General features: G+C 42.2%; 1 protein-coding gene across 2 annotated transcripts in view; it reads right to left on the bottom strand.

Moving 5' to 3' along the window:
• Nucleotides 1-5,647: 5,647 nt before the first annotated feature.
• Nucleotides 5,648-12,661, bottom strand: part of SLMAP (sarcolemma associated protein) — a 105,159-nt gene continuing 98,145 nt past the window's right edge. The window contains exons 23-24 of one of the 2 annotated variants that reach the window (XR_010391263.1): nt 7,160-7,448; nt 5,648-7,071 (exon numbers count right to left, since the gene is read on the bottom strand). Coding sequence is in view for 1 of the 2 variants with exons in the window: in XM_064518938.1 (XP_064375008.1) it covers nt 7,368-7,448 (81 nt within the window). In the remaining variant the exon portion in view is untranslated. Of the gene's footprint in view, nt 7,449-12,661 lie in introns of both variants that reach the window. The other variant, XM_064518938.1, reaches the window with a different exon arrangement.

The raw sequence follows: 12,661 nt of genomic DNA, 5'->3' as shown, positions 1-12,661 counted from the left end.
AATCCTGGCACTTCAGGCAGATCCCACCTTCTGCGATAGCAAATCGCCCACCTGCAGTGCTCCTAGCCACCCTTCCCCCTCTGCAAAAACCCTGGAGATTTGGGGTTGCCCTTCCCTGGACTACAAGCTGCTGCAAGACATTCATTCACCAGCGTACTCTGCCCCGAAAGGGCCCATGTACCCGCTGTGCCGGGAGCGACAGCGGAGCGTTTCCAGCCTCAGGGAACTGCAGCACAGTTAAACGTTGTTTGTTAAAACTCCTGGGACACAAGAGCTGCGCAGTAACATAAATACCACGAAAAACTGAAACCCTGGGGAGACAGGCTCAGCGGATGAATAAACTGCAGCGTAATTCCGCATCTGTGGAAGTTTCTCATCCTTTCATCCCGGATGGACTGCACTTAACATAGTATCTTCACGCGGATGACTCCTAAACCATGCCAGGGATGGCACGCAGATCTGCAGCCAACGGGCCTGCAGGCCTGGGGAACGGGCTACCACCGCACACCAGCGAGTGAGGGGCCAGTTACCACACAGCTGCTTCGCTCCATCCTTTGACTTTATTTTATATTTGTATTTCTTCAATGTAATAGAATACAACTTATTTTACATAATGTATACAAACTATATCACAATGCTGTACAGAGCAAAGCATGAATTACATGGTAAAAACCAGGAGACAAATTATGAGGTTCTCCGCACGGCCAAGCCCACTGTTTTCCCTGTGGGAAATGGTTTTCACCCCATTCCGTGATCTCCCAGGATCCGTCCCCCTCCCCAGCCTCAAGGTAGGCTTGGCCAGACCCCAGAGCGCTCGCTCCCCCTCTGCCCAGCTGGGGCCAGGCTGGAGCCCGCTGCTCCCGCTCGCCTTCCCGCCTCCGCCCAGCTGTGGCAGCCAGCCTGAAGACTTTTAGCATTTAACTTCCCGTTGTTCTTATCTCCATTTTTCACAACCCATAAAAAGCAGCTCTCTGCCTTTTGAGCATCATAATTATTCCCAAAGTAATTACTGCAGACTCAAAAAATCCCTCTTTTCTCCAAGGATGAGCTGTTTTTTGCAGAACACATGGGTGGCCTCAGATAAATCACTGGGTTTGGCAATGCCACTCGCTGCATTTATGAAAGTAGTAAATCAATCACAGCTCCGCACTGAGAGTAATAGAGCCAGGGCAGGATGCAGACCTGTCTCTTGTGATATTTTCTCTTTTTGTAGCTCCTTTATGAACACTGCTCAGAAAAGCACTCAGAACTATCGTTCAAGATATTATGGGATATTGCAAGTTAAATTTGGATTTAGGATCGTCACATCTCTAAGAACTAGCAATAAAAGTACTGACAAGGGGGAAAGGGAAAGCTTGTGGAGGCTGCAGGAGAGCGGGGCAGCGGATGGTAAGAGCTGCCAGGAGTCGGGTGTCTCACAAACAACGGGGAGAAAGCAAGAGACTGGAGGAGACAGACCTTATTTTCATGGAAAAGGTTTACAAATGGGTCCCCAAACTGATCTCTGTAGGAATCTTGAATGAAACACACAAACGTGCAAATAACACACACAATTAGCAACAAAAGGAAGATACTGGCTATGGCTTCCCAGAACGCCTGTGTTACTGCGGAGCATCCCATTGTGAACAGAGCACTATTTTTAAAATTATTTTAAATGAGTAATAAGAATAATAAAACACCCACTTTCCATTCTCTAACCTAATGGAATAAATATATAACTTCACAGCATCCATACAACAATGTCCAGAAGACTTTTCCAAATATGGAAAGATCAGGTTCCATTCCCAACAGAGCAAAATTAAACCCACCCATGACAGAAGTGATGACACCAGGCAGAAAGAAGAGTACAGGAAGACATAAGCCTGTCTCTGTGTCACTTAATTTGGAAACATAGGTTAAACATACATTTGATGGACAAGAAAAAGTGGTTAGTTTACAAGAAATCATAGACTTCTCCTAACCTCTATTTCCTCTCCTAATTCCTTACATTCCAGTTCCCAAGCCACACACATCAGCAAATCAAACTTTGACCTTAAATCTCAAAGCAGGAGAATTAGCCAAATACTTAAATTAAATAACGCTTGTTAAAAGAAAAGTCTATTTCATTTTCTTAACCGCAAATTTTCCAGTTGGGAAAGAGTTTTAGGCCCCTGCACTTCCCGAGTTTGTAGAAATGTTTCTCTCTCCTCTATCCTATCCCTCATAACCTGAAAAATACACCACCTTACTCATCAAACCTTTTTCAACAAAAACTCAGCAGGACATTTGCTTAACCAAGAGGAATTCTTTATCTCTAAATGCTCCTCGAATGATCTTTTCATTTTGACCACACTTCCTGCAGCCCTTGAAACCACTTCAAGTGAGCCGGGGCTGTGCTGACCTCTGCGGCTGCCGCTCGGCGTTCCAGAAATTCCTTCCGACCAGGCCCCACAGCATCTGCTGCCGCTCTCCTGGGCTCCAGCAGCCAGAGGACTGAACTACCTCAGCTGGACTGTAAGGTCAAGTGCTACTCCAAGGGCATTCCAGCTGACAAAAATCTCAGCCCTGCCTGAATAGCTGCACTTACAGATAAAAATAATAATAAAAAAAACACACCCAACCAACCAAAACACCACTCTCTCAGTTTATAACATGTTCATATTATTTAGGTATAATCTGCAGCAGAACTGTGGCCCAGCAAGTACACACGTAGGCCTACGTGCTGGCATTGTGAGCAAAATAAATGCACTGTTGGAGATGACACATAGCCTCTACCTTTGTGAAGGTAGGCAAACTACAGTTGACAACTTTTTCAAGAACAGAATAAAATTAGTGGATAGAAGTAGGTCCTACCAGAACCAGTTTTGCTGTTTACTAATAAAGTTACATGAGCTGTTTATCTTTACCTAAAGTTTGGACTTGATGCAAACTGAAAGATGGTAATCATAGTCTCAAAAACTAAAAAGGCAAAACATGTATTGAATAAAGTGCCACGTAGTTGACATAAAGCTTCTCTTCCAGAAAAGATTATGGCTATGGTTAAAAAAAACATTTAAACCATTAAATAGAATAGGATTTTGGTGCCTGCGTTATGGTCCCATTTTCTTAGTTCATGACCAAGTCGTCATACTTAGCTCAGCGACTTCAAAGCAGCAATTGTTTCTCAGATAACGGAAAGGAGGTTGCATCTGCCCTACAAGCAAGCAGAAGACCACTGCATTCAACTAATGAGGGAAGCTTTGCCTGTGGAAAATATCATCACTTAAGTTTCCATATTGGTGGCATAACCGGAATATCTAAGTAATCGCGTGAGTGTTTTCTTGGACTAGTTTTAAGATTACTGCATAAAAGGAAACACTTTGAAGTTCTGGCAAAATTGAGAAGCCTGGAACTGGTGGCTTTACATCCTGCTGGGCCTTTCAGGGGCCATAAGCATATATTTAGAACAGCAATTAGGTCAAGACTTTCTGTCGCTTGCAAGAAGTGTTTCTCCATCTGAATTCTTCCTCAACAAGAAGAGGGAAAAAGGAGGCAGCTCTCCCTATTTTGCTCTTGCCTTCTGGAGGGTTGCTTTACATCAGGCTCTGGAAGCAGACAAGGATGGGCTCAAGGAGCTTGTGGTCCATGGGTCCAGTCCTACAAAGAGGTATGTGCAAACAAACCAGGAGTACTGTGTCTAAACAAGCCCATCCCTGTGGTTTGCGTACAAGCAAAGACATCTTACCAGTCTCCTCCACCCTGTAGGCATCCTCCAGCCTTGGCAAGTTTGCAACACAGACCTTGCTAATTCACCAGAGTGAATGCGGATGGGGCTCTCTGTAGGACAGCTTTCATTTCACATAAGTCCAAATCTTCCTTATCTGCTCTATCCTGCTGCCTCCATGAATCAGTAAGATGCATATGGCAAACTTTGTGCTGAAGTTATTTTGGCATGTAAACAAGAACCAATGGACAAGACAAAAAAGCAATAAGTTAAGTCTCTCTGCTATGGCACTAGTTTTTTCAAAATATTTTCTTTTAACTCCTTTTGCTTCAAATGGATCAGTATTTTTTAACATAATCTTTATTTTATCCACTTAGTGGAAACATTACCAAATTCTGCTGACATGCAATAGGCTGCATCATAAAGTATAATTTCCTAGAATTTCACACTCATGGTACCCTAAGTCATAGTGATTCCTGTTCTAGATGTGTAAATAAAAATCTTCCCAAGTCTTGAAGGACACAGAAGATCTTACTAAATACCCACTAAATTAGCCTTTCTTCACAAAGTAGCATTCAGAAGTGTGCTATACATAAAGACCACTGGAAGAGTTCAGAAAACATGGGCTGTACCCATAAGGTAGTGATGCTTCAAACATGCGCTGAAGCCCCTAAAATAAATTAAAGGTTGCGTTGACAGACAGGATGAAGGGAAAATCTGTTTCTGGGATTAGTAGTTACAAAAGGTCTTCCAGATTCTGAAGTAATCACAGGATGAGATTTCCAGATGGCTAACCAGGATCTTGGTAAGACCATGGAAGAAACACGGGTCTCTAATGTTACTGAGCACAGCAAATTTTCCAGGTAAATGATATCTCAAGGATACTCTTGAGGATCTTCACATGAAGATGGGACTCAAAATATTCACTGAAAGAGGGCAGGATCTCCAGAACAGATCAAAATCTCCTTGCCTTCCTGGTAGCAGGAGGAATGAAAGCCACTTCTCCCCTTGTCTCCACAGCCTGGGGGAGACCACCGCACAGGAGGACCAGGCCCTCTCCTTCAGAGAGGGCATATGGAGCACAGCTGTGAGACAGACAACTGATAAGCTCTAAATAAAGCTTGAAGTCCTATGAGAAAGTTACCTCTCCCACAGGGAGCTGAACAGACGGGACATCTTCAAATGTGGTTTTCCTCATGTTTTAGTCTGAGACTTAGACATTAGAGAAAGCAAAACATCTTAGCAACCACAAAAAGCAAGTGGGTGGCCTCCTCCAAATCCTCCCTGCAGCTCCTGAGCCTTTAAAAGGGCCAGGTGCCAGCCTGATGGGCCGCTGTGCTCCATCAGCTTACAGCAGCTTCCCCTGCTCCAGCTGACTGCTGGGCAGCGCTGGAGGTAGCAACAGGAAAAGGCAACAACCAGACAAGAGAAATTAGGAATCTGACCCAAAAGTTCATTAGCCAGCTGTGTCTTAAGCCAGAGAGAAGTGGCAAGAGCCGCTACTCAAGAAGGGTTTGGAAGACACTGTTCTACCCCGGAATAATACCATGTTCACCTTCACTTACTAAGGAGATCATTCAGAGAAGACAGCAGGCAACACAAGCTTAAGCAGCAGCTGCAGGGTATTAGGACCATGGCATCCCCAACATTTATATACCAGCATAGTTATACCAGCTAGCTTACCTAGGCAAGAGGGCTCCAGGAAGCCCTAGAGCTTCCCTGACCTCCTCTTCCTCATTAACAACATCTAGCAAAGTTGTGCATTGAGGGAGGGAAGGCCCCCCCCAGGCTGGTGGACGAACTTCCTCCTAAACTTCAGAAAAAGAGATATGTAAGGGCTGGGCCTTAAGGATGAGTCCAACCTCTCTGCAGGCTTTCCTAGTTCTGGTGTCCCCAGGAGTGCTGTAACACTGGCTTGTCACACGGCAGTTCGGTATGGAAATATTCACTAAAAACACTCACAAATATTTGCTAAACATTTTTTATACTTTTTTATATACATATGCATACATATATATAAATATACTTTATACAGTCTTCTGCCCTTGCCTGAATGGCGTACATGCAGTTGCTTACCATTTGCTAGGAGGGAGGCGTGCTGCAACCATCGCCTCAAGCCTGCCTAGTGCACAAATGCAGGCAGGAGGAAAGGGGTGGTGTGCCTACATTTCTCATAGTGATTCATTAGATTCATTATCTATTTCCTTAGGTAAATGGAGCATGGAAAATCCAGGTGAGGAGAAAGCAGGGTTTTCCCTCTCTCAAGCAATTAGCAGAAGGATCACTGCATTGCTGCCAAGGTACAACTTCCACAGGGATGGAGACTCCCAGTCTGATTGCTCCTTTCCCCTTTGGAGCAAGTTATCTCCCATTGAGGCACAAAGGAGCAGCAGCCCAGCCAGGGCAGAGCTGCTGGCTGCTTGCAGGATGTCTTTGAAAGCTGAATGACAAGCTGTAGAGCAGATGTTCACCCTTGGCAACAACTATAGCCATGCCTTGGTGTATCGTTTTGCTTTTTCAGCTCTGGCAGAACAGGATGCACATTTCTTACATGCTCTGTTATGTAGAAAAGACTGAACCTGAATGCGGTGACATTTTCTAATAGACACTAGCAAACTTTTCTCCAGGAGGAAACCAAGCACTTCACTGACAGTTCATCAGACCCCGAAACACCAGTGCTCTGAATGACTAATGCATTGAATCACAGAAGTGAGACAGTGGTTACTGTTACTTTATGGTTCAGGCATCATTTACAAAAGGCTTTTAGAGGACTGCAAAAACAGATTTCTAGGAGGACCTTGGAAAGGACAAAAGACCTGTGCTTGTGATGTGGGTACCCTAGCACGCCCCAGCAGGCTGCAAGTATGAATTTTCCCACAGTTAAAAAAAAAAAAAAAAAAAAAAGTTTTTGCTAGTAAATTAGTTTGAAATGGCGTAGTTAAATTCAGATTTACAGAGCTGATTTGACTCAGACAACAGTGTTTCTTAACCGTGCACACTTTAAGATGAATCACATATTTGTGTCATATGCATTGTTCCTAAAATTTGCTCTCCCAGAACCTTTTAAGGTTCCCATTCTGCAATAAAAGATGATGCAATTACTTATATTAATAAAAGGTAGCGGTTCTTAGATCAGTCCAGGAAACTGGTCTCTTCTCTCAAAGTTTACTAACCACGTTAACTTTCTTACCAGGTAGGAGAGCATAGGAACTGGCCAGATACAAACAAACATAGAAAGATGAAAATGGTGCAAAGGTGACCCAGAACACATACTTGACACACACTTTTTTGTTCTTAGAAAACGGGCTAAGTTACAAATGATGCAGCTTTCATTGCTCTCGCTCTGTCCATTATCAGGGAGATTAAATTTCCACATAGGAGAGCTGCAACTGAAAAATATTGCCATTATACTAAGCACAAATAATTTTTTCTTCAACACCAAGCATGCACGCGGCCTCCCCTCTCCCCCCAGCTTACATTTTATGAGGATTTTGGACAGTCAGAAAAACCTCTCCTTCCATATGTTCAGGATGTTAAGATTTCAACCTCCTTGTAGCAGGAAAATAATGTCATCTTCTTTGTAATGCACAGCATTGAGCATACACACAGGACTTAACAGTAATGCATGAATCGATCTCTGTCATTGCTGAAAACTGTGGTGATCCAGCAGCAGATCTCGTTCCTGTCATGTTTGCAGATGCTCTGTTAAGGACTCCCGGGACATAGAGCAATTACTAGTGTTTGTTTCTGCTTTCCAGGAGCAGTTCTGTTTAGGAGAGAATAGAGAGGGGTTATTTTTACCCGATAGTTTGGACTTAGAGGGTGTGAACTGAATTTTTCTTCCCACAGAGATACATTGTCGTAACAACTAAGTCAGTATTATAGTGCCTCATAACAGGGACATAAAACAGGGACAGCCTTTCGGACAGCATACACAACCCTAAAGGCTAATGGGGTGAAAAGCAGTGCCCAACTAGTGATGCAGTTGGGGGCTGCATAGTTGAAGTGACTGCTGTATTTAGGCCACACTGAGGGCTGCCTAAAGCCTTTTGGGGCGTTTGGGGTTTTTTTTGTTCAAGTCTGCTACACTCAACATCTGCTTCTTGTAAAAAATAAAACTGTCTCATTTTCTTCACTTTCATTTAACATTAAACATAGATTAAAACAGTACTGTAAGTTACACTGTCCGAATCTGCAGGACAGCAGAAGGCATTCTGTAAAGCATTTTCCACTTGCATGTGTATAGAGAGTAAAACATTAAAGTGTAGATAATTTTTTCCATGTGTATTATGCACATTATAATATATGAGAGAGAATGAGACAAAACATAACCAGAACAAAGATTTTTTGAAGTTTCAAAAGAATCTTTGTCCGTCTTAACCGTCAGGATGGTTTAAGCAAAGCTCTATGGATGAGGCAATGAATGAGGTGATAGATGCATCAAAAGCATCTCACTCATAATATATGATTTAGCCAAAGCAACACAACTCTGAACTAAGACCAGGCAGAGGACGTGCTGACACCAACATTTTTTCCTACAGCAGGAAAGGTCCACACATCTTACCTTCTCCTGAAGTAGTCATGCACAGATCCACATTTCATTGTGCCCTACAATAAAATCCGGCACTTTCACCTCTTCTTACTGATGGCTACAGTCATACCTGTAATGGCACTGTGCCATCATGGAAGCATATGCATCTGTACTAATAAGCAGATCTCCACTAAATCTCACCCTACAAAGTTACCTTTATGAGTGATTACTAACACAAAAAGCTCCTTTTGCTCCCTGCTGACCACACTCACTAGAAGGTTGTCTCCTAATTAAAACATGCTTTGCATAATTGACAACTACTTTCTTCACTGTTCACCTGCTTCATGCTGCAAACAAAGTTCCTCATCATCTTGATGTTGTTGCAAAAAACAAGGAAATCTTCTGTACTCAGGGAGAGCAATGTCCTCAGGCCCAGCTTTGGCCACTCACACAGCAGTAGAAGATGGTGACCTTGCAAAGGAGATAGGACTCTCTGGGTCATACCGGACAGGTCAATGTCAGGAAGGAGAAAACAATGGAGCAGGCTTCCCATGAGGTTTGGGAATACAGCATGAAGGCAGGGTCTGTCTCCAAGGCCTGTCTCTTTTATGTTGCATTAAACAGCATCTTCCACATCACAGCATTCAGCCAGGTCACGTCTCTTTCCTGAGCAGGACGATTTCACCCTCCACAGGACCAGCTGGTGGCAAGAGCATGTTCACCACGTACCACTGGCCGAGGGCAGGAGGCAGCAGGACAGCAGGCAAGAATTGAGATGGGGATGCTCATTGGAGACCTTACGAATACTTTTTTCCTCTGGAGTAAAAATGAGGAACAAGCCCTTTCTCCCCAGATCCCCTCATTTCACCCTTTTCTTCCTGACACCCCTCTCTCCCATACTCCTTTCTCCTCTGTGTAGTGTGGGAACTCTCCCCAAAACACACTGTTCCTTTCCATTTCCTTCCTGGCAAGACACCTGCAACTTCCTCCTTCAGAAACCCCCACCAGCCCTCAGACACTGGTTTCAAAATAATACCCCGACTTATTTGAGGAAAAAAAATTAGAAGAAATAACTATGGGCTAGAACTCTTCAGAAAGCTGAAGGGGAAGTATTTTTGAATATCATGAAACATGTGATGAAGTGTTTCTGAAGTCTGTGTTTTGGCATCCCAAACTGTGAGTGTATCCTCCTGGCTTAAGAGAGTCAGTTTTACATGTAATAAGGAGTGCAGCACAGAAATGGAAGAAAAAAATGCTTTCCAGTTTCAATGACAGTTTAATAGCTACCCAGAGGCAGCCAATGTATGTGAGGACTTTTTTTCTCCTCCCTTTAACTCCCCCTGTAAACAAAGAGGCAAGTGTTTACTTGGACGACATTAACTGTCTTCATTAGAGCAGTGCAGGATGAGCACTTGCCCAAGTCTTATCATAGTTATAGCCCGATGCGTCAGAGATACACACACACAAATGTCAAGTATCTCAGCTCCAATTTCACCATACTGAATTTTAAGAGTTTGAAATACTTTTAGTTTTACCTGAACCTAAACTATTAAAACTGTATTGAGAAGTGCAAAACTTCAATCTGCTAACACAGACTGTGTAGGTAAGTTTTATGCTATGCTCTACTAAATCAAGTTGTTTCTGCTGTAATATTCACGTGATTTAAGAAACAGTCTACACACAACTTTGATGGCTGATCAAACATATACTTGGAAAATAAAAGTATATACTTGCAAGTTGCTTACATACACAACACAAAGTTTGGACTCCAACTGAAAGTCAACCCCACAAGGCAGACTGCAGTATCTTGAGATGCCAAAGACAGTACTTTTCACTTAATTGCAAATGTTTGAAGAGTGATCACATGGGCACTGCTGACCTATTGAGATTAAACTCTCCCACGCTGGTCACTTGCACATGCTCGAGCAGGCATAATCATGTTTAATGAATCAACCCTAGATCCCACTTCTCCAAACCCACCAGGCCCCACATTTTCACAGAGAATCTTAGCCTGCATGATTGCCAAGGAAACTACAGAGGTATGAACTAGATGCAATGAAGGCCATGTCATCTGTCCAAGTCTGTAGATAGTTGCCACTCAAAGAAGAGGTAGCAACAGGTAGAACCAAGGAAAAAGCAGTCAACTTGACTGCAAGAGCTCCATAAACCCAGCACTTAGCTTGAACTGCTTTTGAACAGGTAGGCTACTTGATACAAGATTTGGATATCCACAGATCCTTGAAGGATTAGCTTTCCCTTGTTCAAATCCCAAAGGTCCTCTTCTCACCTCTCTTTTCAGCTTCATTAGTCAGGATAAGGAAGGGTGAAATGGTGGTATCCCTAACCAGCATTAACAGGATATGACTCTACTGTGAGTCATCATACAATCCTCTTTCTCCTCAATTGGCTTTCACAGCTGCTTGCACTTGCATCACTGGACACCTGAGCTAATACTTAAGCTAATACTCATCAAGGCAAATTACTTCCCCAGCTTGCTCTTCAGAGGCTGCCAGTAGTGATCTTCATACTGAACAGTTATAATTTCATGTTTTCAAGGTATCTTCACAATCAAAAGGATTAAAGACAGACCTCCAATACGTGCTCAAAGTCTAAAGAATAATATAGCAGCTTTCTGATGAAATATCTGACTCAGCAGGATCTAGCTGAAGCTGAGCTCTATTGACAGTACAAGAAATTAAGACAAAATTACCCACACATGGCAGGAGACAACTAAATACCCAACTACTTTTCTACATTTCAGAATAAAGGCAAACTTACCATGTTTTACTGTTCTCCAGTGAGATGTATTTCATGTGAACCGGAAACCATATATATTAAATGAACCAAATAAACACCACTGTTATATGAATCTGTACGCATATGAGTAGAACTGAGATACCTTTGAGAAAGATCTCTGCCAATACAGTAGTCTCATCTTCCACCTTGATATACATTACACCAAACAAAAGCTTTGTCAATGAATTTTGTTGCCCATCTAATGACAGTCAGTAGCAGAGATTCCCAGTAAACCCACATTCCAAGTAAATGCAAGATCTTACACATCTGAAAAGCAATTCGGTTCTCGCCAAAAAAATATCGCAGAAGCACTCATTCTTCTGGAATTATTCCAGTGTCTGTTTCTTAATTGCTGGGGAGAACATCCGTTCAAGGCAAACAATTTTTACTGCTCTTTCCCTATTTGAAGTAAGAAACACTATTTACTTCACCAGAGGTTCTTGTTATTTGACTACTAAATCTTCTCCTGAACAGGGTTAAGGATGTGCTTAGGAACATCTGCACATGCAGTCTTTTACATAAAGTATAGTGTGAATAAGGGAGATTAATAATTTATTATTGGATGGGACATAATTAAGAAATGTACCAACATACAATCCTACAGGTGCACCATGGCAGTAACTTTAAATTTACTGTTTAAACAGACTGATGAGAATCACAAATTTGAAAGTTTTGGAAACTAGAGAAGAACTATAATTCAGAGAAGTCCGCAGAGAAAGGACATACTATTGTTGCACCATGTAGCGTAAAGCAGCAAAGACACCAATACCTGGCCAAACCAAATCTGCAAGTGCAATGAAAATCACCGTGAAGTTGCTGCAGGCTACATTTTCACTTATGTGCCATTATAATAATTATGAAGTGAAAAAAAATGAGCAATGAATGTCTATTGCAATGCCCAGCTACAATTAGTTTACAGTCAAGTTCTGCAACAGAAATGCTGCCAATCAACTGATTGCTACATATACAAAAAAAAGGAAAAAAACCCTGTGTGTTAATATTATGCCTTACTAGCTTTAATCTTGATACTGAATATTAAGAAAGAGCAAAGTGTATCACTGTTTTTCACCCATAACATTACTCCAGAGAAATGGCTAGAGAACTAATTCAATGCTCATCTCCTTGGTCTAAGGAGAAGTGTTCTGCCCTGGTATTTGGGAGACAGAAATTCAAGACAAAGTTAGTGACGGATGTTGGACATGATCCCTGGAACCAATAACATCCCATGAAGAGCAGCCAGATAGATGTTGTTCACATTGTATGTTAAAAAGAAAGGAAATCAAATACAACTGTTAGAATGCTTTAACATTAACTGTGATTTTAACTTTTTAAAACAGTGAAATAGAAGAGACACAAGTTATCTGGGATCTTACAGCAGGTCTTATCATAGCCTGAATTGGAACCATGGTATCTTAAACTACATGCTGGGGTAGAATCACAAAAGCAGAGCAAACAGGGAGAGAGACTTCCCTCCTTCAAACTCTGCTGAAACTTTCCCAAAAGTACATACATGAATCAGTAAATTCCTCCTCCTCCTGAATCAGCACTGAAGCAGAGCTCCAGAAGCAAATTTGATTTACAGTACAGGTTAAAGACTGTAGACTGTTTTAAATTTTTTAAAGAATGACGTGTTAATGATATCCTCAGGATGT

The sequence above is a fragment of the Dromaius novaehollandiae genome, chromosome 12 (genome assembly GCF_036370855.1).
Source record: "Dromaius novaehollandiae isolate bDroNov1 chromosome 12, bDroNov1.hap1, whole genome shotgun sequence".
Lineage (NCBI taxonomy): Eukaryota > Metazoa > Chordata > Aves > Casuariiformes > Dromaiidae > Dromaius > Dromaius novaehollandiae.
The sequence above is the reverse complement of the archived record's forward strand: the minus strand, read 5'-3'. Positions and strand labels throughout refer to the sequence as shown.